We start from the raw sequence: 27964 nt of genomic DNA, 5'->3' as shown, positions 1-27964 counted from the left end.
ATCTGCATGGAATTGCTCACTTTTTCTATGGGTTATCATTGTCATGATAAATTATACTACTAATGGTGACTTTATTCACATTTCACAAGCTGTTCAAAGACTATCAAAACAGCAGTTTCCAGGGAAACCTGGAGTCAAGCTTAATTGAAAAAATAATCAGTATAGCAGAAATGTATTCTTTGATATGAATTCATCTGTAGAGGCCAAATCACTTCATGAAATCTTTATTTTTTTAATTTATTTTAGTTGGAGGCTAATTATTTTACAATATTGTAGTGGGTTTTGCCATACATTGATATGAATCAGCCATGGGCTTACATGTGTTCCCCACCCTGAACCCTCCTCCCACCTCCCTGCCCATCGCATCTATCTGGGTCATCCCAGTGTAGCAGCCATGAAATCTTTAAACTATATAAACAGTAATACCTAACATACACAGTGTTTCAAGGCATACTTAGCTGGCTTTCTCTAGTCTAACCCACCTTGTTCTCTATATATACCTTTCTGCCCTCAGTTTGGAAGCTGGTGAAAAAAACCTAGGGAAATTGTGCCACGACCTGGAGGCCTGTGGCCACAGGACACAAAATTATCTTTACTTTTTCCTTTTTTCTCCTTGGCCATCAATGAATCATGTCCAATTTTTCCACATAGTATCTCTTGCACTTGTCCTTTCTCCTCCATTCTTGTTCACATCTATGGGCTTATGGACTCATAATTAGATTACTACAATAATTATCTAACTGGTTTCCATATTTCCATCTCTCTTGGACTCAAAAGCTTCTGGCAGCAATATAAAAGATTACATTCATAAAAGTAATGTTTAGTCAAGTAATATCTCCATTCAAAAACCTGGACTGGTTTCCTTCTGTTTCTTGAGTAAACTCCAAATGCTGTTATCCTGGTATTAGAGGCCTTCCAAAATTCAGGTGTGAATTTTCTTTCTAGATTCAGAATCCATTACTCCCTTGAACAAAACTGGCCTCTTCACCATCCCCTGAACTTTTACAGATTATTTCTGCACCTTTGCTTGTGACAGTCCTCCTGCCTAGAATAGCTTCTCATCTTTGAAAGCCTGTTCAAGGCTTTCTTTTCTCCATGAAGTCATCCCTGAACATTAAAACTCACAGAAGCTTCTCATCCCTTGAATATGATATGAGTTATGGATAGCATCATTCATTTGGCAGTTCTCATAGACAACTTATCTTGTCTTATATTGTTAATTCTTGTATTATTTATTTTTGTGTCTATCTTGCCTCCTCAACTAGACTGCAACTTCCTTGAGGGCAGGGGTCATTTGTTATACGTTTTAAAATGACCCACAAGGCACAATGCCATGCTGGGGGATAAGATAAAGACTGGTCATTGACAAAAGATTACTCAAGTTTCCCTAAGATGCCTCATTCTCAGGAGGCAGCACTCTCTCTGGGTGATGATTTTTTACACATATGTGCTAAATATAATAGTTTTAAAGGTGAAACTAGCTCTTCACATTACTCCAAGATATTAAGGAATTACAGACTGCTTCTGGAATTTCTGAATTCCTTATTAAAATACAAAATTAACCTTTCATAAGTAATTTAATGTTCCCCTGAAAGCTTAAAAATGACATGTAAAGAAAAATGGCCAAGCCAGGTGCATAATAAGCTCTAAGATTTACTTAATCACAGAGTATTTAAAAAGCCAAAGCTCCATGCAATCCACTTGTATTTCAGTGTCTGTTTTTTCCTTTTTTGTCTATAAAATAGGCTAAACTACATATGAAAAATAAATCTAGGACTTAATGTTTACATGAAAGGCAGCCAAAATTTTATGGATAGTTCAAGGTAAAAATGTTCACATTTGTGAAACCAAGTTCATATCTTGGTTTCTCCTGAATTATTTAGTTAATCTGAGGTTTCTTCATAGTTAGAGATGCAATCCTTAGCCAGCAGCTGCTAAATACGTGGTGGTTATGGATACTGACCCAAGAAATGCTGTGATCATCAAGTTCTATCAAAATCCTTATTAACCTTGTAAACTGAAGAAAGTCATCATTACAAAATCCCTACCCTCAGATTCTGCTGCTAAAACTTGGAAGTAACTGCAAATCTCAGAGATGTGTGTTTAGCTTTATGGACAGCCTCAGCTTATGAAGCTTAGGCAACAAAGGCTGCTTGCTAGGCAAACACAGGCCCCAAAGGAATCCCTTGCCTCGTATGTAGAGAGACCACTGACTGGAATACCTAGCATCATTGGATCAAAACTTGAAGGACTGGTAAGCCTGGTATTTCTATATATGTCCTTTCTTTGTGAAAATTTCTTTGTTTACATAATGCTTTTGTTTCCTTTAGCCCAGTCTAGACCACTGGAAGGCAAGGTTTCAAATTATCTCCTCAGTTGGAAGTATCCATGTTTCGTGAAAAATTTATCAGTTTTTTTCTCCAACGTCTAGTATAATAATGAATTTAGCTTTCTGTCAAGAAAAACACGGAGTTCAAAGTATTATTTCCTTCACTTTTAATTACAAAGAAGTTTTACCTTTTGAGTGCCATTATACAATTTTACACAGTGCCATTAATATTTTAAGTAACAAGTAAGCAAATCGGATTAAAGTTTTTGAACTCTACTTCTCAGTATATTGATTTATCTTAAAAAGTACAAACTAAGCACAGTGGTGCAATTTTCCAGGCACTTTCAAGTTGCTTAAATATTTACAAATATGTAAGCACCCTGTATGAAAGCATGAAAGTTTTGGTGTCAGGAAGAAACACTCTGTGTATAACAAATCTTTAAATTTTTAACACTTGCACAGCTCCAAATATTCCTGAGAAAGTTCAGTCTTGTTGTCACTTGACATCTGCATGTCCTCATATTTCAGCAGTGTATCTTGGGGAACCATAACTTCGGTCACTCGATGTACCACTAATTGCACAAAATACATGTAATGTGTTGCTCATCCAGGGAGAATGCATTGGGTCTTCTTGTATTATCTAAAACGAAAGAAATGGCATGTTTATCACTAAGCAAAATAGCCATGGCCAAAAAAGGTATGTGTATACGAAATCACAGGCATATTCCAATTTATCACTGACACTTAGCTATTTAAAATGATGTAAAGCAGAAAGAGCAAAGAAAAACATTACTGACTCAAGTCTTCAAAGCTGTATTACAAAGGCAGCGTATCAAAAAAGCAGAAAAGATCTGGTTACTCATTAAGAAAAACAAAAGGTTGTAAAATGCAAAATTCAAAAGAAAGTGAGAGGTAATAAAATGTTTAAAATTTTTTTTAATAGACGGTCAGAAAAGAGCCTCAACAGTGAACTATTTGATATGAGTTTATAGATCATCTTCTAAGAGTGGTTCTCAAGTTCAATATGCAGATACCCATGCCCCTTTCCTGGAGACTTGGGAAATAATTTTTAGTGAAGAGAAAATAAGTCAATATTTCCAAATATACACCATAATTATGTAAACTCATTGATGCAAAAAAAAAAAATTAGTGAAGAACTTCACAAATGTATTAATAATTTTATAACCTATAAGCATAAACCATATATATTCATAATAGTATAGACATTTTAAAAATTATCCATTTTGTGTGATCAAAGGCAACAGATATTTCATGCATGGATTAGATGAAAGAATAGCATACGAACCTCTTTACTGAACAATACCAACTTAGCTTTCGAGCTTTCAAGACTAGGTTCTCAAGTCAGCTTTGAACCTTCAGTAGGAAGCCTGAAAATGGCTTCTGGTGGCAGTAATGGGTCATATCATTTGTGTTGCTACAAATCACATCTTTATTATAAAGTCCATAATACAAGATTTTCCTCTTATAAAAGCTTGAAGAAGTTATAAAAGGACTTCATATTTTGATATAGTGTAACAGATAACACTGAAAAGGGCCGAGGAATATCCAGGCCATATCTTTTTGTCAAGTCATCATTTACGGAGCTAAACAGATAACTGACATTTCAATGCACAGCTATATTTTATCTTATTTTATATTATTATATTTACCTTTGGGAAATAACAAATCTCAAATTTTGTGACTAAAAATAGTTACTTTATATGGGACTGTAATTGGAAATACTGATTTATAAAACTTCAGTAAAAACTCAACATTTGCCTAAACTAAGGTACATCTAAATATGATACATCATGACCGGACAGCTTTCATAAATATAAACCAATAGAAAGCAAGATTTTCTTGGTTAGCTATAAATGTATTATATATAATATATAAGATAGAAGAATGCATAACATATAATGTATAATATATAATATCAAGGGTCTAAAATGTGGTCTCTAGAACTAAATATAATAGCCATGGTTTATAGAAATTAAATGAGAAAGACAGGTGGGAAATATGACAGCAGATTCATAAAACCCACATTTTGGGGTGTTAAAAAAGAGACAAGGAACTTCCCTGGTGGTCCAGAGGATGGGACTCTATGCTCAGTAGGGTGGTGGGATCAGCCCCTGCTCGGGGAGCTGGATCCCACATGCCACAGCTAAGACGTGGTGCAGCCAAATAAATTTTTAAAAAGAGAGAGAGAAGAGGCCCAAAATGGAGTCACTTGTGCTAAACCCACATCACCTGAGTTATAATATATGGCCTACTTGTAGTTTTAGCCTTTTCCAGGCATCATGAGAAACACTAGGCTGGAAGAAGCACAAGCTGGAATCAAGATTGCCAGGAGAAATATCAATAACCTCAGATATGCAGATGACACCACCCTTATGGCAAAAAGTCAAGAGGAACTCAAAAGCCTCTTGATGAAGGTGAAAGAGGAGAGTGAAAAACTTGGCTTAAAACTCAACATTCAGAAAATGAAGATCATGGCATCTGGTCCCATCACTTCATGGGAAATAGATGGGGAAACAGTGGAAACAGTGTCAGACTTTATTTTTTGGGGCTCCAAAATCACTGCAGATGGTGACTGCAGCCATGAAATTAAAAGACGCTGACTCCTTGGAAGGAAAGTTATGACCAACCTACATAGCATATTCAAAAGCAGAGACATTACTTTGCCAACAAAGGTCCGTCTAGTCAAGGCTATGGTTTTTCCTTTGGTCATGTATGGCTGTGAGAGTTGGACTGTGAAGAAAGCTGAGCACCAAAGAATTGATGCTTTTGAACTGTGGTGTTGGTGAAGACTCTTGAGAGTCCCTTGGACTGCAAGGAGATCCAACCAGTCCATTCTGAAGGAGATCAGCCCTGGGATTTCTTTGGAAGGACTGATGCTGAAGCTGAAACTCCAGTACTTTGGCCACCTCATGTGAAGAGTTGACTCATTGGAAAAGACTCTGATGCTGGGAGGGATTGGGGGCAGGAGGAGAAGGGGACAACAGAGGATGAGATGGCTGGATGGCATCACTGACTTGATGGACGTGAGTCTGAGTGAACTCCGGGAGTTGGTGATGGACAGGGAGGCCTGGCGTGATGTGATTCATGGGGTTGCAAAGAGTCGGACACAACTGAGAGACTGAACTGAACTGAATCTTAACTAGTCAAAAAAGTACATATATTACTTTCAAGTTTGGAATTTCCTGGTCAGCACTAGTGAGGTAATCCAACTGACAGACCCTTGCTGTGCTCCAGAGGAAGGTGAGCTTGCTGGAAACAATCAGGTCTCTTTTAGAATAACTTCCTTGACCTGACTCCTTGTACCTGTAAAAGGCTTCCATTTTCTATGGCTCTTCAGAGCTTCTTTCAGTCTGCTACATGGGATCCTGCTGGACTTGTGAATCACTGAATAAAGCCAAAATCTTTAAAACTGACTCACCTGACTCTGAATAAAAAGCAGAGACATTACTTTGCTGACAAAGGTCCATATAGTCAAAGCTATGGTTTTTCCAGAGTTGGACCATAAAAAAGGCTAAGTGCCCAAGAATGGACACTTTCAAACTGTGGTGTCGGAGAAGACCCTTGAGAGTCTCTCGGACTGCAAGGAGATCCAACCAGCCCATCCTAAAGGAAATCAGTCCTGAATATTCATTGGAAGGACTGATTCTGAAGCTGAAACTCCAATATTTGGCCATCTGATGCAAAGAACTGACTCACTGGAAAAAGCCCTGACGCTGGGAAAGATTGAAGGCAAGAGGAGAAGGGGATGACAGAGGATGAAATGGTTGGATAGCATCACTGAATAAATGGGCATGTGTTTGAGCAAACTCCAGGAGGTGGTGAACGACTGGGAAGCCTGGTGTGTTGCAGTCCATGGGGTTGCAAAGAGTTGGACATGACTGAGCAAGTGAACAACCACAGTTGAATTTTGTTTTTTCACAAGGAAAAAAGAACCATATAGAATGCTCTAAATAACTTGATCATCATAATAGCAGTAAATTGAATAATTTGCTTTCAATTTGAATAATTTAGAGTTCAAGGCTAGGTCATACAGTTGCATGCAAATTCTACAACTGTAATATATATTGCCTTAAAATGCTATAATTGTTTTATATTTTTGTAAAGGAGGAGTTTTGCTGTTTTTTCCTATGGACAATGGAGAAGAGACCCTGTAAACTAGACAGTTTCTAGGAACAAATTGTGTAGTCTATTTGATTAAAGTATTCCCCAGATGGCTCAGATGGTAAAGAATTCACCTACAATGCAGGAGACCCGAGTTTGATCCCTGGGTTCAGAAGATCCCCTGGAGAAGGAAATGGCAACCCACTCCAGTATTCTTGCCTGGAGAATTCCACAGACAAAAGAGCCTGGTGAGCTACAGTCCATGGGGTCACAAAGAGTTGGACATGACTGAGTGACTAACACTTCAACATACCCCAGAAGGGTGAGGGTGAAGAGAGGCATATCCCCACCGTACTCAGGGGCTGAACCTGAGACACAGACAATAAAGGAAGTGGAATGATTCCCTGCCTGCCTAGTCCTGATCACTGGACTGCTTTAGGAAGGAGACAAAAAAGGACCTCGGAAAACTGAGCAGCAAAGATATGCCTTGGGATGGTTTACACTCACTCTTAAGTGGGTTAACAGAAGTCAAGATGACAAAAAGAGGAAACAGATCACTGAGTCCAGACTCCTCAGGCTGGCGAGATTCCCTGCCATGAGAATAGGAGAGCAGGAGACTGGGATGACTCATCTCATTGAAAGATGGATGATGAAAGTCTGGCTGCCTGGCTTCTCCATACTGAGAAGATGACCATGGTTAGAAAATTGGACTCCTGGTCATGCAGTACAACTTTGGACTAATTATAACAAATTTCCCAAAGTCCTTTCTAACAGGAGTTAGATACCACAAGAAAGGTAGAGCTTGGAGTCAACTAGCTCCTGTTTTCTTTGAAATCTTTCTTCTCCCCCTCCCCATCATTATACTGCAGTGCTTTGGCACTAACCATGGTCAGTCTATTTGTAAGGACACCCTCCATGTGATGGTCTCACGCAGGGGAGTGTCTTCAGGCAAGCAGTGAAATGCTCATACCAGGACAGAGGAGGTTCTCCTTTCTGGAACCAGCAATAAGAATGTGTTCTCTAAAGGGCTGTAGTTATCCTTGTTTCTTTTAAGGGGTCTGAATTTCATAAAAAATTGAGAGTCTGAAGAGTTTCTGAAGCAAATATTGATCTTATTGGCTGTTTTCCTTCTTAAGGAAAGCAAAGAGATATTATGTAAGCTCAATAGGGCTCAGGCACTGAGGACCAGACCATCAGGCCATGACTTTTACATCTGTGGTGAAGACGTTAAAATAGCTGAGTGACAATCCATGTATAGAGTAGTTGTAAACACAGATTTCAGGAGCCTAATATAGGAATGACATTTACCAGGATAATTCAGGAGTACTCTGGTTTTAAGGTAAGTAGATCTATAAAAGTCTTAACTACTTAATTATGACAGAATTTGGCTGTCAGTGGTGAGCAGATCTTTGCTTCTATATGTTTCAGGTTGTGAACTATATAACTAAGCTAGTTATAACTGACATTAACAGTCAGTCAAACATTAGAATGCTAGGTATTATGAAATGAGAGTTTTGCAGGCTGTATGGGTATTAACACAATTCCTGAATTTTGGGATTCACTCAGGATCTCACCTAAATGATCATACAGTTGTCCCTCAGTATCCCCAGATGATTAGTTCCAGGGCCACTGTCCCCCTTCCCCCATGGATATTAAACTCTGAAGATGCTCAAGTTCCTTATATAAAATCACACACTATTTGCATATAACTTATGCATATCCTCTCCTGTACTTTAAAATCATCTCTAGATAATGTATAACAGCTAATACAATGTAAATGTTATGTAAATAGCTGCCTACATGCAGGAAATTCAAGTTTGGCTTTTTTGGAACTTTCTGGAAATTTTTTTCAAATATTTTCTATCTTCAGTAGGTTGAATCCCTGGATGCGGAAGCTGCGAATATGGAGGGCCAACTGTAACTAGTTTCTTACAGCTAAAACAGGGATATTCATTTAGGGATCTGGCTGCTGAGCCAATCATTTCACTTCTCTAGGACCCTTCTTGAGAGACTCTTAGCCATGCTCACAGTAGATTAACTAGACTTGCACAGCTACTCACTTCTAATGGCACAGTGGTGCACAGAACAAAATAGTTTACTACATGAACAACTGCTGAAGCAACTGCCAGTAATTGCTTCACATCTGATTTGCGGTATAGAACAAGGTGGCAGAGGAGTGGACATGGAGTGCATCTCTCTCCATGGATACATCAGGACTACACTTTCAGACACAGAAGTGCTTGCAGAACAGCAGCTGAGAGCAGACGGGAGTACCCGACCACTGGAAAAGAGTATATAGAAGCATGCAAACACTCGGTAGGACAAAGGAACTAGGGGGAAAAACAGGAGTGTTACTAGGGCTGGACCTGCCCTCGGTGGGTGCTGAAACCGAAGGTGGGGTCCAATCCCCACACTGGGGCAATCATCTGGGTCAGAGGAGAAACATTTAAGGTTGAGAATGAAACAGCTGATCTGTGGTAGCCTAAATGGAATGAGAATAAGACAGTCCTTGCCACAGCCATACATACCCCGGACAGGGAAGCAGGTCCCCTGCAAGGCACAGCAGCTGGAAGCTGGAGCGCTGGGATTGTGGAGCAATTCCAGGGTGATGGCTGCTGTTGACTGTGGCAAGACTGACCTAGGAGATGTGAGGGAGGAAATTGTGGTGGAAAGTGCCTGTGGTGGAAAGCTAGGCAGCCACGGAAGCAAGACGATACTGCTGGAGCCATCACCATAGCCTCTCTCTCCCCACATGCCAGCACTGGCAGCTGAACAATAGAGAGGCTGACCCATCAAACCCCTGACTGCACTGAACTACAGAGCAGGACCCCATCCAGGGTGTTCCTCGAAGTGACTGATGTGCTGAACTACAGAGTAGGACCCCTACCTACTGGGGCCTCTCTATGTGCCTGACATGCTGAACAACAGTGAAGGACCCCAGGCAAGGGAGATCGCTAAGTGCCTAAATGTGAGGAGCTACAGAGAAACACTAGCCAAAGAGGTCTTCTGATCGCCAGCTACCAGAGGCTCAAAAAAGATTCTGATAGGGCAATAACTCCTACAGCAGAGGCAGTCCGTATCCCTGAACACTTGGTGCTGCCATGATCCCTGAAGGCATCTGCGCCACCTTCATGCTCAACCCTCACTGGGGCAGAGCTGCCACAGGCAAAAAAAATCTTGCATCTATGCACATGGGGTTGCTTTGGTTGTGTCCAACTCTGTGACCCTGTGGACTGTGGACTGCCAGGCTTCTCTGTCAGGGGGGTTCTCCAGGCAAGAATATTGGAGTGTATTGGCCAATATTGGTTGCCATAACCTTCTAGAGCACTGCGTTTATTGCTGCCCTAGCCTCCAACCATCCTGAGTACTTGGTGCTGCCTGAAACCTGTGACCCAAGCAATTGCACCACCTCCGTAGCTGGCCCTCACTGGGGCAGACCCAAGTCCTCCAGGGCAGCCTCAGGAACAAACCCAAGTGGACGACCCATGTGCAAAGGTGGAAATAAACCACAATTGAAACCCGGGGGCAGTGTAGCTAAGAAAGAAGACCCAAAACCTTCCCACCAGCTGTACAAGCTGCAGATTAAATTCACACGATCAACTAGGCAGACTCTGTGTCTATGGGATATATAAAAGGACACTGAGAGCTCCCACCAAAGAAAACACAATATTTCTTATAGCTGTGTACATTGGAGAAAATTTTTGAAAAGATTATACTTGATAATTTCCACAACATGGATAAGGAAATGGTCAATCAAGTCCAGGAGTTGCAAAAAAAGGAAGAAAGAGTTTAACCTTGAAGCCTGGGAAAAGGAGACCTCAAATACAGTAAGTTTAAAAAATTATTGAAAAGGCAGAGAAATACTACACAAATGAAGGAACAAACTAGAAACACAGAAGTCCAAATAAATGAAGAAGAAATAGGCAAACTACCTGAAAAAGAATTCAGAATAATGATAGTAAAGATGATCAAAACCTTGAAAACAGAATGGAGAAAATGTAAGAATCAATTAACAATGACCTAGAAGAATTAAAGAATAAATATACAGGGACAAACAATACAATTACTGAAATTAAAAATACTCTAGAAGGAATCAATAGCAGAATACCTGAAGCAGAAGAATGGATGAGTGAGCTAGAAGATAAAATGGTGTCAGATCAGATCAGATCAGATCAGTCACTCAGTTGTGTCCGACTCCTTTCGACCCCATGAATTGCAGCACACCAGGCCTCCCTGCCCATCTCCACTCCCCAGAGTTCACTGAGACTCATGTCCATCAAGTCAGTGATGCCATCCAGCCATCTCATCCTCTGTTGTCCCCTTCTCCTCCTGCCCCCAATCCCTCCCAGCATCAGAGTCTTTTCCAGTGAGTCAACTCTTCACATGAGGTGGCCAAAGTACTGGAGTTTCAGCTTCAGCATCATTCCTTCCAAAGAAATCCCAGGGCTGATCTCCTTCAGAATGGACCGGTTGGATCTCCTTGCAGTGCAAGGGACTCTCAAGAGTCTTCTCCAACACCACAGTTCAAAAGCATCAATTCTTCGGCGCTCAGCCTTCTTCACAGTCCAACTCTCACATCCATACATGACCAAAGGAAAAACCATAGCCTTGACTAGACGGACCTTTGTTGGCAAAGTAATGTCTCTGCTTTTGAACATGCTATCTAGGTTGGTCATAACTTTCCTTCCAAGGAGTAAAAGTCTTTTAATTTCATGGCTGCAGTCACCATCTGCAGTGATTTTGGAGCCCAGAAAAATAAAGTCTGACACTGTTTCCACTGTTTCCCCATCTATTTCCCATGAAGTGATGGGACCAGATGCCATGATCTTCGTTTTCTGAATGTTAAGTTTTAAGCCAACTTTTTCACTCTCCTCTTTCACCTTCATCAAGAGGCTTTTGAGTTCCTCTTGACTTTTTGCCATAAGGGTGGTGTCATCTGCATATCGGAGATTATTGATATTTCTCCCGGCAATCTTGATTCCAGTTTGTGTTTCTTCCAGGCCAGCGTTTCTCATGATGTACTCTGCATATAAGTTAAATAAACAGGGTGACAATATACAGCCTTGATGAACTCCTTTTCCTATTTGGAACCAGTCTGTTGTTCCACGTCCAGTTCTAACTGTTGCTTCCTTACCTGCATACAGATTTCTCAAGAGGCAGATCAGGTGGTCTGGTATTCCCATCTCTTTCAGAATTTTCCACAGTTTATTGTGATCCACACAGTCAAAGGCTTTGGCATAGTCAATAAAGCAGAAAGAGATGTTTTTCTGGAACTCTCTTGCTTTTTCCATGATCCAGAGGATGTTGGCAATTTGATCTCTGGTTCCTCTGCCTTTTCTAAAACCAGCTTGAACATCAGGAAGTTCACGATTCACATATTGCTGAAGCCTGGCTTGGAGAATTTTGAGCATTACTTTACTAGCGTGTGAGATGAGTGCAACTGTGCGGTAGTTTGAGCATTCTTTGGCATTGCCTTTCTTTGGGATTGGAATGAAAACTGACCTTTTCCAGTCCTGTGGCCACTGCTGAGTTTTCCAAATTTGTTGGCATATTGAGTGCAGCACTTTCACAGCATCATCTTTCAGGATTTGGAATAGCTCAACTGGAATTCTGTCACCTCCACTAGCTTTGCTCATAGTGATGTTTTTTAAGGCCCACTTGACTTCACATTCCAGGATGTCTGGCTCTAGGTCAACTGCTAAAAGCAGAATAAAGTAAAAAGAATGAAACGAACTGAGGATAGTCTCAGAGACCTCTGTGACAATATTAAACACACCAATATTCGAATTATAGGGGCCCTAGAAGAAGAAGAGAAAAAGAAGGGGTATAAGAAAATTTTTGAAGATATTATACTTGATAATTTCTGCAACATGGATAAGGAAATGGTCAATCAAGTCCAAGAGTGGTAGAGTCCCATAAAGCATAAACCCAAGGAGAAACACACCAAGACACATACTAATCAAACTAACAAAGACTAAACACAAAGAAAGAATATTAAAAGCATCTAGGGAAAAGCAAGGAGTAACATACAGGGAAACCCCATATGTTTAACAGCTGATCTTTCAGCAGAAACTCTGAAGGCCAGAAGAGACTGGCAGGATATATTTAAAGAACTGAAATGGAAAAATCTACAACCAAGATTACTCTATCTGGCAAGGATCTCATTCAAATTTGATGGAGAAATCAAAAACTTTTCAAACAAGCAAAAGTTAAGAGAATTCAGTACCATCAAACCAGCTTTACAAGAAATGTTACAGGGACTCTATAGTCAGGAAATACAAGAGAAGAAAAAGTTCTACAGAAAAAAACCCCAAACAATTAAGACAATGGCATTAGGAATATATCAATAATTACTTTAGGTGCAAATCGATTAATTGCTCCAACCAAAAGACACAGACTGGCTAAATGGATACAAAAACAAGACCCATGTATATGCTGTCTACAAGAAACCCACTTCAGACCTAAAGACACATATAGACTGAAAGTGAGAGCATGGAAAATTGTATTCGATGCAAATGGAAAGCAAAAGAAAGCTGGGGTAGCAATCCTCATATCAGACAAAGTAGACCTTAAAATAAAGAATATTATAAGAGATAAGGAAGGACTCTACATAATGATCAAGGGATCAATCCAAGAGAAAGACATAACAATTGTAAATATCTATGCACCCAACATAGGAGCACCTCAATACATAAGACAAGCACTAGCAGACATAAAAGGAGAAATTGACAGTAACACAATAAGTAGGAGACTTTAACACCCCACTCGCACCAATGGAAAGATCATCAAAACAGAAAATTAATAATAAAATACAAGTCTTAAATGATTCATTAGATGAGATGGATCTCATTGACATCTTCAGGACATTCCAGCCACATGCAGAAGGATACACCTTCTTCTCAAGTACCCATGGAACATTCTCCAGGATAGACCACATCTTTGGTCACAAATGAAGCCTCAGTAAATTTAATAAAATTGAAATCATATCAAGTATCTTTTCCAACCACAATGCTATAAGACTAGATATCAAGTATGATGAAAAAAATCTAAAAAGTACAAACACATGGAGATTAAAGAGTACATTTTAAAATAACAAGCAGATTACTGAAGAAATAAAAAGGGATATCAAAAAATTCCTAGAAACAAGTGACAATGAAAACACGGCAACTCAAAACCTATGGGATGCAGCAAATGCAGTTCTAAGAGGTAAGTTCATAGTAATACAATCCTATCTCAATAAACAAGAAAAACATCAGACAACCTAACTTTAAACCTAAAATGTAAAAAAAAGAGCAAAAAAACCAAGATTAGTAGAAAGAAACAAATCATCAAGATCTGAAAAAGAAATGAAAAAAATGAAATGAAAAAGAAATGAAAGAAACAATAGTAAAGATTAATAAAATGAAAAGCTGGTTCTTTGAGAAGATAAAATGGACAAACCATTAGGCAGACTCATCAAGAAAAAAAGAGAGAAGAATCAAATCAACAAAGTTAGAAATAAAAAAGGACAGGTTACAACAGACAATGCAGAAATACAAAGGATTATAAGAGAGTATTATGAACAATTATATAGCAAGAAAATGGATAACCTGGAAGAAATGGACAGATTCTTAGAAAAGTTTAGTCTTCAAAGAGTGAATAAGGAATAAATAGAAATTATGAACAACCCAATTACAAGCACTGAAATTGAAGCTGTGATCAAATTTCTCCCAAAAAACAAGAGCCCAGGACCAGATGGCTTCACAGGAGAATTCTATCAAACATTTAGAGAAGAGCTAATGGCTATCCTTCTAAAACTCTTTCAAAAACTGCAAAGGAAGAAAAACTTCCAAACACATTCTATGAGACCACCATCACCCTGATACCAAAACCAGATACAGACAACACAAAAAAGAAAACTACAGGTCAATATCACTGATGAACATAGATGCAAATATCCTCACAAAATTTTAGCAAACAGAATTCAACAAAACATTAAAAAGCTCATACACCATGATCAAGTTGAGTTTATTCCAGGGATGCAAGGATTCATCAATATATACAAATCAATCAATGTGATACACCATATTAACAAATTGAAAGATAAAAAAGCACATGATAATCTCAATAGGTGCAGAAAAATCATTTGACAAAATCCAGCACCCATTTATGATTAAAACTCTTCAAAAAATGTAATCAATACTGTGAAAATGACTATACTACCAAATGCAATCTACAGATTCAATGTGATCCCTGTCACAATTACCAATGGGATTTTTCACAGAACTAAAACAAAAAATTTCACAATTCATATGGAAACACAAAAGACCCAAAAGACCCCAAATAGCCAAAGCAGTCTTGAGAAAGAAGATTAGAGCTGGAGGAATTGACTTTCCTGATTTTAGATTATACTACAAAGCTACAGTCATCAAGATAGTATGGTACTGGCACAAAAACAGAAATATTCACCTATGGAACAAGATAGAAAGCCCAGAGATAAAGTCACGCACCTATGGGTACCTTAGTTTTGACAAAGGAGGCAAGAGTATACAATGGGGCAAAGAGAATCTCTTCAATAAATGGTCCTGGGAAAACTGGACAGCTACATGTAAAAGAATGAAATTAGAACACTGCCTAACACCATACACAGATAAACTCAAAATGGAGTAAAGATCTAAATATAAGACCAGAAACTATAAAACTTTTAGAGGAAAATATAGGCAGAACACTCAATGACATAAATCAAAGCAACATCCTCTATGACCCACCTCCTAGAGCAACAGAAATTAAAACAAAAGTAAACAAGTGGGACCTGATTAAACTTAATAGCTTTATCACACCAAAGGAAACTGTAAGCAAGGTGAAAAGACAATCCTCAGAATGGGAGGAAACAATAGGAAATGAAATAACTGACAAGGGATTAATTTCCAAAGTATACAAGTAGCTCATACAACTCAATACCAGGAAAATCAAACAACCCAATCAAAAGGTGGCAAAAAGACCTAAACAGACATTTCTCCAAAGAAGACATACAGATGGCTAACAAACACATGAAAATGAGGTCAACATCACTCATTATTAGAGAAATGCAAATCAAAGCTACAATGCAGTATCATCTCACTCCAGTCAGAATGGCCACTGTCAAAAAGTCTACAAACAATAAATGCTGGAGAGGGTGTGGAAAAAAGGGAATGCTCTTGCACTGTTGGTGGCAATGTAAATTGATACAGCCACTCTGGAAGATGGTATGGAGGTTCCTTAAAAACCTAGGAATAAAACCACCATATTACCCAGCAATCCCACTCTTAGGCATATACCCTGAGGAAACCAAAATTGAAAAAGACACATGTATCCCACTGTTCATTGCAGCACTGTTTACAATAGCTAGAACATGGAAGCAACCTGGATGTCCATCGACAGATGAATGGATAAAGAAGTTGTCATACATATACACAGCCAAAAAGGAACATATTTGAGTCAGTTCTGATGAGGTGGATGAACCTAGAGCCTATTATACAGAGTGAAGTCAGTCAGAAAGAGAGAGTTAAATATTGTATACTGATGCATATATACCGAATCTAAAAGTTGGTACTGAAGAATTTATTTGCAAGGCAGCAATGGAGAAACAGACATAAAGAAAAGACTTATGGACATGGGGAGAGGGGAGGAGAGGGGAGATGTATGGAGAGAGTAACATGGAAACTTACATTACCACATGTAAAATAGATAGCCAACTAAATTTGCTATATCTCTCTCAAGAAACTCAAACAGGGGCTCTGTATCAACCTAGAGGGACAGAATGGGGAGGGAGATCGGAGGGAGGTTCAACAGGGAAGAATATATGTATAGCTATGGTTGATTCCAGAGAAGGCGATGGCACCCCACTCCAGTATTCTTGCCTGGAAAATCCCATGGATGGAGGAGCCTGGTAGGCTGCAGTCCATGGGGTCGCTAAGAGTTGGACACGACTGAGCGACTTCACTTTCACTTTTCACTTTCATGCATTGGAGAAAGAAATGGCAACCCACTCCAGTGTTCTTGCCTGGAGAATCCTGGGGATAGGGGAGCCTGGTGGGCTGCTGTTTGTGGGGTCGAATAAAGTCGGACAGGACTGAAGCGACTTAGCAGCAGCAGCAGCAGCAGCAGCAGCATGGCTGACGTATTTTGATGTTTGACAGAAATAAACAAAATTCTGTAAAGCAATTATCTTTAAATTAAAAAATAAATAAATTTTAAAAACTCTAATTTTCATTACATTATTTAATGGTTAAAGAATATACAAACAAATTTTAAAATAACAGACTTGATTTCATTGTAACACCATTTCAAACTAATTGGTTTGCTAAGTAACACTTTAGGGACCCAGATCATGTTTTCCTTTTCAATCACTCTAATACTTGCCTGTTCATGAATAATGTCAGACAATTCTTTCGCCATGTCTCTGAAATTTGACGTGAGCTCTTCATGGTATTCAATCTGATCCTCTTTCATTAACCACTCATTTAGTTCCAGTGCAATGCTGCATGCTTGGATGAACTTCCTGTAGATGAAGATCAAAGGTAAAGTTTTTGTTACTTATTACGCAAAAGTCTCACTGACCATTTAATATTTACTTTAACCATGGTTTGCCTAGAAGGAAGAATAGAATCCCATATTTTCTCACTGTGGTTTTGTTAATGCCATCTCCTAATCTGAAATATCTTTTCTTTTCCATCTTTGCTTCTGGTTTCTTATCTCTTTCAAAACCTAGCTCAAAATATTTAACCCTCTAGGAAGCCAACCTGCTCAGTCATTTACTTGATATGGTATCAGCTATGCTTGTGCTCACAATAATTTATATCTGTAGATAATGTCATTTATTCAAAAATAGCTAATTTGGGGCTATGTACCCAGTACAGTGCTGGGTGTTATAGGTATGAAGTATCTGCCCTGGGTTGGTAAGAGTGGTGACAGGGAGTTGATGACTTATCATAAAAATATCTTTCCATTATTTCATATGTATATGTTTAATGTGCATAATTAGAATGCAAAACTTAGGGGACAAAGTACCTCACTGACCATTTGTTCTGTATCCCTATGATAGCAACTAGTAGAATCTTTTTTTACATGCCAGGCATTAATACGGAGAAGGCAATGGCACCCCACTCCAGTGCTCTTGCCTGGAAAATCCCCTGGATGGAGGAGCCTGGTGGGCTGAAGTCCACGGGGTCACTAAGAGTCAAACACGGCTGAGTGACTTCACTTTCACTTTTCACTTTCATGCACTGGAGAAGGAAATGGCAACTCACTTCAGTGTTCCTGCCTAGAGAATCCCAGGGATGGGGGAGCCTGGTGGGCTGCCATCTATGGGGTTGCACAGAGTCAGACATGACTGAAGCAACTTAGCAGCAGCAGCAGGCATTAATAAATATTGAATGAATGACTACTGGTTACTATGTAACCTGAAATAGCTGATAATACAGAGATAGGAAAAATAAATGAAGTAAGTTGGGAGCAAATGAGTGGAAGTTCTCCTTCTACTCAGTCTGCTTTACTCATCTCTCCCTCTTATTCTGAATGTAAACTCTTTTATACACAAAACAGATTTTTTCTACTGCGTGATCATTTAAACATGCCTTGCCTTAGAGGGACTCTCAGACCAGAGATGATATCGTATGCCCTAGTCTGGCAGAATCCAAGTGGAACTAAGGATACAGGATAGAAGTAAGCCTATCCAACCCTTCCTACCCTAAATGATCTGGAAAAGCTGTGACATGAGGTCAATCAGGCAAAGGAGGAAATCACGTAATGAATGTAGGCTTCTGTTTGTGTCACAATATCCAGAGCAATGAAGTGGTTGCCATATTTAATGCCTTGGGTCACTAGGAGATTGTTACAGTTCGGCAGCAAGAAAGAGATCACACATTTCCTCACTACCTAAAATACCATTAGAAGGTAACTTAAACTTTATAAAAGGGAATCGATAATTTTTCAGAGGGACATAATTTGGTGAATATTTTGGTTTCACTTAAGAAGACAATGGAGTAAAAAAAAATAGTGGTCTGATCTGAAAACTACAAAGCACTTACCTAAACATGTCTTTCAACTCATTTACTTTTTTGGGTGGATACTTGCTATCTTGACTGTCATTTAAGACAGCCCTTGCATATGCCAATGGACCTGCATTTACCTAAATTACAAAAGGAGAAAAATGAGAGTTGTCAGAATGTAATTAAAAAGTCATTTTTGCATTTCTCTTTTTAAAAAGAATACTATATTAAAGATCCATACCTGAGAAACATATTTACTATCTTATTATAAATTTACTTAAAAAAGATTAACTAAAGCAAATCATCTGCCAAAATTATACTCTAACAAGTTACTTAACAATTTCTCCTATCTAAATATAGGGCTTGGCTATAGTCAGAGGGATTTATGTTAAAGCTATCTGACATAACAAAAAATTTACAGAAACTGAACATAATGTCTTTATTAAATTAATAAATAATGTAGAGATTTTTGCACCCAGAGTATAAGACAATTACAATTAGTGTTTGTTCTGTGCCCTTATGAAAGTGAGAGGAACAACAAGAAACGTTTAATACATGGTTAGCAACCAACATACCTGCACTGAAACACAGCCCTGCAATTTAAGTAGGAGCTGAATCATGTCCACGTCAGCAGAAGAGCAAAGCTCTGCAACTTTATTTTATTTTATCCGTGGCAACATCAATTGTCTTTAAATGAATCTGCTGTTCATAGTTTATAGAAATCCTCTTCACATATGGAAACGAGTTTGAAGCTATTAAAGATTAAGATTGACAGATGAGTTTTTAAGATAGTAAATCAGCCAAATTTAAAAAAAATCTATTGTGCTTAATTCTCCCCATATTTTCTCTGGAAAATCCCTTAGAGACCAAATAGGTGCCTTATTACTTCAGGACTGAAGGAGAAATTCTCTCTGAGACGACTCAGACTAAGCATGAATTACATACTTACATATGGGAAAGGAATGGTTTATAACATAGCATGTTTGTGTAAGTGAGTGACTGAACAGCAGAACAATAAATGATTAAAATTTCAATTACATTTTCCTGCTGACCAGCTGCTACTTGTATGTATCAAAAAAGATCATGTCAAACAAAGAAGTTATGCCAAGTCCTACTTACTAGTCAAGATTGTACGGCGTTTGCACTGTTCCTCTATACAGCCTTGCTTTTTGCCTGACAATGTATAAGGAGCCTCAAAAACAAACCTGTTGATATTATGGTTTCTTTCAAACTCAGTTTTTCTTTCTGTGAGTTCTTTATCATCAAAGTAGGGCTTCACATAAGTGACTTGGATATGAGCATATTTGGGATCAAGCTCTTTGACATTTACCTGGAAAGTAAGAAAGTTTTGTGTTTTATTAAACAGGAGGGAAAATGGGGTACAGGTAAGCTACTAACCCCTCTGAGATCAACTGTGGAACAGTGTCATTGAATACACTGGGAGATGAATACACAGTTGGAAGAGATCTTTGCTCTTTCTTCAAGGATTGTCTCCTTCTGATTATTAAGAAGTTACAGAAGCTATTTGGAGATTACAGAAATGTAGACAGAAAAAACTGCAATGCTACCACTCAGCAATGACCATCATTTACATTCTCATATATTTCCTTGTAATCTTTTTTTCTATGCATATATATTTATTTACAAACTGGAGATCATGCTGAGCATTGCTTTATCATTTGCTTTTTAAAAAAATTTACTTTTATTTGCTTTTATGTTACATTCAATTTCTTTTTTAAAATTTTTACTTATTTTTATTTTTTAATTTTTATAATATAAATTTGTTTATTTTAATTGGAGGCTAAGTACTTTACAATACTGTACTGGTTTTGCCATACATTGACTTGAATCCACCACTGTTGTACATGTGTTCCCCATATATTAAAATGGCTAACTGCACATTTGAAAGTGACAGTGAAATCGCTCAGTCGTGTCCGACTCTTTGCGACCCCATGGACTGTAGCCTATCAGGCTCCTCCGTCCATGGGATTTTCCAGGCAAGGGTGCTGGAGTGGATTGCCATTTCCTTCTCCAGGGGATCTTCCCAACCCAGGAACCGAATCCGGGTCTCCCACATTGTGGGCAGACGCTTTACCATCTGAGTTCCACCTCAAAAAATACCTATTACAGAGAGGATTCTCAGAAGATGGCAGAGCACCAGACGTCTATCTTCTTATAGAGACAATAGTTACACCATCATTACCTATCTGATGGAACAATTTTGGATCTCTGGAGTCTGTTGAAGACTTGCAACTTCCAGGGGAAGACTTGGACAGAAAATTGCCTTAAATTTGATTTTGTTCAATTTTAACTCTGGGCACAATGGCAGCCACCCATACCTCATCCCTCAAGTACTACGGCAGATAGCTGTGTGCATATTCCTAGAACAGCTTGTAGGAGCCAGGATGAACAATGACCCTGTCTTCCAAATATTGTGAATCTGTGCTATGACTGCTGATTGCTGCTTCTGGTCACAGGGGGACAGTCAAAGAGGCTGTGGCCATTTTTATACCACCTCTTCCCTTTGTTGCAATGCCCTCCCCCTCTGCCTAAAGTGACTTTCAGGGGATTTAACAGACCAGCACCTTTCCTCTCTCTTTCATTTTCCTCTCCATCCCCTCTTAGGAGCTGGACATCCAATACTAGACTGTTCAAAGGTAACTGCATAAATGAGGGTGACTAGAAAGTCACTGCGTATGCCCAGGGGAAGGCACAGGCTCAGAAAAGACTTGAGAAGATCCCAAATTTACACCTCAGGCGGATTCTTGGGACAGACATAGCTTACAGCAATTAAAAACAACAACAAAACACAGGAAACTCTGCGACAGGGAGAGAATCTGATTTCCAGAGAGATCACAATATTACATTCAAATATCCAGTTTTCAACAACAAAAAAATTGCAAGGCATACAAAGAAATAGGATAGTATGGCCCATTCAAAACAGAAAAATAAACCAATAGACATTATCACTGAAAAAAAAAGTGATAGCAGATCTGCTAGAGAAAGACATTAAAACAACAGTATTCATGATCAAAGAACTAAAGGAAGTTGTGGAAAACGTCAAGTAAATTATGTATCAACAAAATACCAATATCAATAAAGAGCTAGAAAATCTAAAAGGAAACCAAAACCTTTTTTGTCAGAGCTGAAAAATACAACAACTGAAATGAAACATCACCAGAGGGATTCAAAGACACATTTCAGCAGGTATAGCCAATTTGAGGATAAGACGATGTCAATGATGGATCAGAGGAACACAAAGGAAAAAAACTGAAGAGAGACAGAGGCTATGGAACATGAGGAATATCATCCAGCAGGTGAACATGCACACTATGGGAGTCTTTGAAGGATAAAAGAGAGAGAAAGGGACAGGGAGACTATCTGAAGAAATAATGGGTGAACACTCAAATCTTATGAGAGACACAAAACTCAACAAACTCCAAGCAGGGTAACTCAAACAGATCCATGCTGAGACATATTAAAATCAAATGTCAAAAGTCAAAGCCAAAGAGAGAATTTTTTTCTTTTTTTAAAAATTATTTTTTTTAATGAATGCTAATTATTTTACTATGGCAAAGAGAGAATTTTGCAAGAAGCAAGAGACAAAGACTTGTCACATATAAGGGATCCTGAGTAAGATGGTCAGATTTCTCATCAGAAATGTTGATGGTCAGAAGGCAGTGGACTTTAAACAAAAAACATATCTATTAATCAAGAATTCTGTATCTTGCAAAGCTGTCCTTAATAGTGAGGGAGAAATTAAGACATTCCCAGGTAAAGAATAGCTGAAGGAGTTCATTACCACTCAGTTCACTTCAATTACTCAGTCGTGTCCTACTCCTTGCGACCCCATGGGCTGCACCATGCCAGGCTTTCCTGTTCCTCACCAACTCCTGGAGCTTGCTGAAACTCATGTCCATTGAGTCGGTGATGCCATCCAACCATCTCATCCTTTGTCATCCCCTTCTCCCCCTGCCTTCAATCTTTCCCAGCATCAGGGCCTTTTCCAATGAGTCCGTTCTTCGCATCAGGTGGCCAAAGTACTGGAGTTTCAGCTTTAGCATCAGTCCTTCCAGTGAACACCCAGGGTTGATTTCCTTTAGGATGGACTGGTTGGATCTCCTTGCAGTCCAAGGGACTCTCAAGAGTCTTCTCCAGCACCACAGTTCAAAAGCATCAACTGTTCCATGCTCAGCTTTCTTTATAGTCCAACTCTCACATCCATACATGACTAAAGGAAAAACCTTAGCTTTGACTAGATAGACCTTTGTCAGCAAAGTAATGTCCGCTTTTTAATATGCTGTCTAGGTTGGTCATAGCTTTTCTTCCAGTAAACAAGCATCTTTTAATTTCATGGCTGCAGTCACCATCTGCAGTGATTTTGGAGCCCAAGAAAATAAAGCCTGTCACTGTTTCCATTGTTTCCCCATCAATTTGCCATGAAGATCCAACCACTCCATGCTGAAGATCAGCCCTGGGATTTCTTTGGAAGGAATGATGCTAAAGCTGAAACTCCAGTACTTTGGCCACCTCATATGAAGAGTTGACTCATTGGAAAAGACTCTGATGCTGGGAGGGATTGGGGGCAGGAGGAGAAGGGGATGACAGAGGATGAGATGGCTGGATGGCATCACTGACCCGATGGACGTGAGTCTGAGTGAACTCCTGGAGTTGGTGATGGACAGGGAGGCCTGGCGTGCTGTGATTCATGGGGTCGCAAAGAGTCGGACATGACTGAGCAACTGAACTGAACTGAACTGAACTGAGTGGGATGGGATGCCATGATCTTCATTTTTTGAATGTTGAGTTTTAAGCCAGCTTTTACACCACTAGGCTTGCCCCATATGAAACACCAAAGGGAGTCCTGCTGGTCACAATGAAAGAACATCAGACAGTAATTCAAACCTGTATAAAGGTCTTGGTAATTATAAAATCTAGTATTATCATAACAATAGCAACGTATTTCTGTTTTTTGATTGCTGCATGATTTAAGAGACTTTACATTAAGGTATAATTAGTCTACAGGACTTTCCTGGTGGTCCACTTGTTAAGAATCCTCCATCCATTGCAGGGGATGTGGGTTCAATCCCCAGGAGGGGAACTAAGATCTCGCTGCAAGATGACTAAGCCAGGGCACCACAACTAAAAAAGCCCCTGTACCACAGCTACTGAACCCATGTACTCTAGAGCCCATGCTCTGCAACAAAAGAAGCAATATACTGCATTAACATAATGAAGAAAAAAAAAAAACATGATCATCTCAATCAATGCAGAAAATGCATTTGACAAAATTAACACCTGTTCATAATGAAAACACTCAACAAACTAGGAATGGAAGGAAATGACTACAATCTGACCAAGGGCCACTGTGGAAAACTCATATCAAACACTGTATTCAATTCTGTGACAAGGGATAGAAATTTTCTTAGTAGTTCTTAAAACTTCTCCAAAAAGCCTACATTCAAAAATTCTTTATTTTCTTTCCAATTAAATATCTAGATTTCTCCAGTGAAACCTAAGGAAATAGTTGAAGTTAATTATCTGGCCTAGACAAAACATAGAAAAGAAATAAAAAAGAGGTCAAGACTGATTTTAACCTCATAAAAATAAAGTATATGGTAAAACATTCAAGAAGTACATGAGGGTACACTTGAAAATAAACGTTTTTCTTCTCCATAAGACTCTAGTCTATCTCTTTAGGGATAACTATTACTACTTTTGTATCATTCCATCTATGGCTGATTCATACTGATGTATAGCAAAAAAACCCACAATATTGTAAAGTAATTATCCTCCAATTAAAATAAGTAAATTAAAAACCAACTTTGTATCATTCCAGAAATTTCCTAAGCATACACAAGTGAGTGTCTGAAAGTATCAGTTTTCACAAATGTAATCATCCTGCCCATAATGTCTGCATCTCACATTTTTCTCTCAAGAATATATCTTGGTTGGTTCATTTAAATACTTATAAATTTTTAAAGTAGTTTAGCTATATCCATTACGAGGGTAGTACCATTTCCTTAACTGTATGGACACAGATTATTTCCAGGTTTTTGTTACATAAACTTTATAGCAATAAACATCTTAAACATATATCTTTGTGTACATCTACAAGATAAAATCTTAAACGTGAAATTATTGGGTCCAGGAAACGTACATTTAAAATACTGGAAAATATTGCCCACTGTTCTTTAAACTGTTTGTGCCCTTAGGCAGATTTTATTCTTTGGCAAGTAAAAGAGTGTTTCAAATTTTCAACTTCACACATTAAGAAAGAAGAAGGATTTTAAAAGTAGCAACTGCTTCTTTTATCTGTTGCCTATGAAGAGTGAGTAAAATATTTTGTTTACAAAGAGGGTCAGGAGTCCAGCTGCCTGATGGTGGTTTGTCATTAGTGCCTGTTGGCCAGGTTTTCAGAGGCAGCATAAAGCAGAAAACTGCATGTTTTTCTGCAAGCCTGGCTTTCTAATAACTTTCCATTTATAGTATCAGTAGTGTGGTAGCAAGCCTAAAACTTGCTGGCTACAAAAGAGAAAATTTTCTGTTGTCTTAATTCAATAAAACAACACAGAAGACTGAGACTGATAAGAAGCAGAGAGGTTTTGCCAAATATTAATGAATTCTGGACCTGTCAGTATACATTTTAAATATCTAAGATATTCAAGATAAAATCATCTCCATAAGATACAGCTAAATTTACAAAGTGAAGAGATCATTTTCATGGTAGAAAATGAAGTGTCTTTACCATCGCCAAGGGCCTTTCACTCTGGCAATGCTGGCTGTTAGCTATCAAGTGTTTTGCAGAGCACCATGCACATCACAGTCACTCGGTACGTATTTCTGGGGCCTGCAGATCTTGCACCGTGTTAAAGGGCTTCCCTACCGTAAAAATCAGCTCTCATCCTGAACATGCCCATGGTGACTAAGGACAATCAGTCATTCCCATTGTGCTCTTCTGCAATTCTGTCTATAAGGAACTATGCATTTCTAAGAAACAGCCTCTCTTGCTGGAACCTTTCTCATCCTTGCCTTGGCAGGGTCTAGTGGGATGGATCATCTTTAGATCAAGGCATCTCTCCTAAACCTACATCACTGCAAATATAGCTACTGAACTAAGGCTATCTTAAGAGTGAAATGTGTGTCGTAAGATGATTTTTCCTTTAAAAATCTCATTTATTTATGTTCATGTTTGGCTGCATTTGATCCTCCTTGCTGCGGTGTGTGGGCTTTCTCTAGTTGTGGTGAGCTGTGAGTACTCTCTGGTTGTGGTGCCGGGATCAGAGTGCAGGCACAGTAGCTGTGGCACACAGGTTTAGTTTCCCCACAACATGTGGAATCCTCCTGGACTAGGGATCAAACCTGTGTCTCCTTCACTGGCAGGCAAACTCCTGCCCACTGGACCACCAGAGAAGTCCCACCTAAGATGATTTTAATCATAAAGTATGCAACTGACAATCATGAGGCACAACAACATTAACAATAATGGCTAACTTCTATTGAGCATGCTAGTTTCTATGTTATTATCAAATGCCTTCTTATATATCAGGAACTCTAATCACTTTCCATACATTGAATAATTTAATACCTACAACTATCAAGGATGTATATTGTCACCCTGCTTATTTGACTTATATGCAGAGTACATCGTGCAAAATGTCAGACTGGATGAAGCACAAGCTAGAATGAAGATTGCCAGGAGAAATATCAAAAACCTCAGATATGCAGATGACACCACCCTTATGACAGACAGTGAAGAGGAACTAAAGAGCTCTTGATGAACGTGAAAGAGTAGAGTGAAAAATTTGGCTTAAAACTCAATATTCAAAAAATGAAGATCATGGCATCCCATCCCACTACTTCATGGCAAATTGATGGGAAAACAATGGGAACAGTGACAAGCTTTATTTTCTTGGGCTCCAAAATCACTGCAGATGGTGACTGCAGCCATGAAATTAAAAGATGCTTGCTCACTGGAAGACAAGCTATGACAACCTGCTGCTGTGTCTGCTAAGTCGCTTCAGTCCTGTCCAACTCTGTGCGAACCCATAGATGGCAGCCCACCAGGCTCCACTGTCCCTGGGATTCTCCAGGCAAGAACACTGGAGTGGGTTGCCATTTCCTTCTCCAATGCATGAAAGTGTAAAGTGAAAGTGAAAGTGAAGTCACTCAGTCATGTCTAACTCTTCGCGCCCCGATGGACTGTAGCCTACCAGGCTCCTCCGTCTATGGGATTTCCCAGGCAAGAGTACTGGAGTGAGGTGCCATTGATCAACCTAGACAGCATATTAAAAAGCAGAGACATTACTTTGCTGACAAAGGTCCATCGAGTCAAAGCTATGGTTTTTCCAGTAGTCATGTATGGATGTGAGAGTTGGACTATAAAGAAAGCTGAGCACGGAACAGTTGATGCTTTTGAACTGTGGTGCTGGAGAAGACTCTTGAGAGTCCCTTGGACTGCAAGGAGATCCAACCAGTCCATTCTAAAGGAAATCAGTCCTGAATATTCATTGGAAGGACTGATGCTGAAGCTGAAACTCCAATACTTTGGCCACCTGATGCGAAGAACTGACTGATTGGAAAAGGCCCTGATGCTCGGAAAGACTGAGGCAAGAGGAGAAGGGGATGACAAAGGATGAGATGGTTGGATGGCATCACCGACTCAATGGACATGAGTTTGAGCAAGCTCCGGGAGTTGGTGAGGAACAGGGAAGCCTGGCATGGTGCAGTCCATGCGGTCGCTAAGAGTAGGTCACAACTGAGCTGAACTGAATTCATGCAACAACTCTATGAGGAAGGCACTATTATTAAGTTCATTTACTAACAAGAAAAATGAGGCCCAGAGAGGTTAAGTATATTCCCCATGGTCACACAGCTAGTAAGTGGCAGAGAATGGAGATCTTATTCCTTCTCTCTGATTCCAAAGCCCCTGTCCTTTCTTTTAGGATCTGGAAAGACTCTATTTCCCATGTCTCTCCTCCACCAGCTAAAAAAGGAAAAAATCAGAAGCAATGTGCTACATCTGGTACTAATAAATAATGATTTCAAAATGCAGGGCATGTTACCTTGTCTGAATCCTGAATTATTTTGACATTCTCTGTACCAAATTTTTCACCATAAAGTTTAACAAGTCTCAGGGAAATCTCTGAGAGGCCAGTGAGCTTTGGCTCTTTATAGATGTACTCCTTTCCATCCTCTTCTTCAAGAAAAAAGACTATTATAAAGTTAAACACACAATACTTTATAAGCATTATGAGCAAATGCAGCATTTAGAGAACATCTACTAAGTAATCAGAAATGATGTAGTTGAGATAGATTTTAAATAATAGTTCTAAAAGCCACGTGTATATATTGTAGCTGAATAAATGAGAACGTTCAAACTCACAGTCATATGAGCATATCATTGGCCTGAAGGTTTTTACACTCAATTTTTCATCACTTGTATACTTCCCTGATTTTTATTTGAGAACTTTCAGTACTCAATTCAGTACTTAAATTAACATTT

The 27964-nt window shown here is 39.0% G+C and overlaps 1 protein-coding gene across 1 annotated transcript in view; it reads right to left on the bottom strand.

Annotated features, from left to right (window-relative positions):
• Nucleotides 1-2606: 2606 nt before the first annotated feature.
• The window catches only part of LOC139181212 (dedicator of cytokinesis protein 11-like), a 205748-nt gene continuing 180390 nt past the window's right edge, over nucleotides 2607-27964 (bottom strand). Inside the window, exons 11-12 of the mRNA XM_070784117.1 lie at nucleotides 16832-16970; nucleotides 2607-2969 (exon numbers count right to left, since the gene is read on the bottom strand). Of these exons, the coding sequence (XP_070640218.1) occupies nucleotides 2847-2969; nucleotides 16832-16970 (262 nt within the window). The 3' untranslated portion in view covers nucleotides 2607-2846. The remainder of the gene's footprint in view (nucleotides 2970-16831; nucleotides 16971-27964) is intronic.

Source organism: Bos indicus, chromosome X (assembly GCF_029378745.1).
Source record: "Bos indicus isolate NIAB-ARS_2022 breed Sahiwal x Tharparkar chromosome X, NIAB-ARS_B.indTharparkar_mat_pri_1.0, whole genome shotgun sequence".
Lineage (NCBI taxonomy): Eukaryota > Metazoa > Chordata > Mammalia > Artiodactyla > Bovidae > Bos > Bos indicus.
This window is presented reverse-complemented; position numbering and strand designations above follow the sequence as displayed.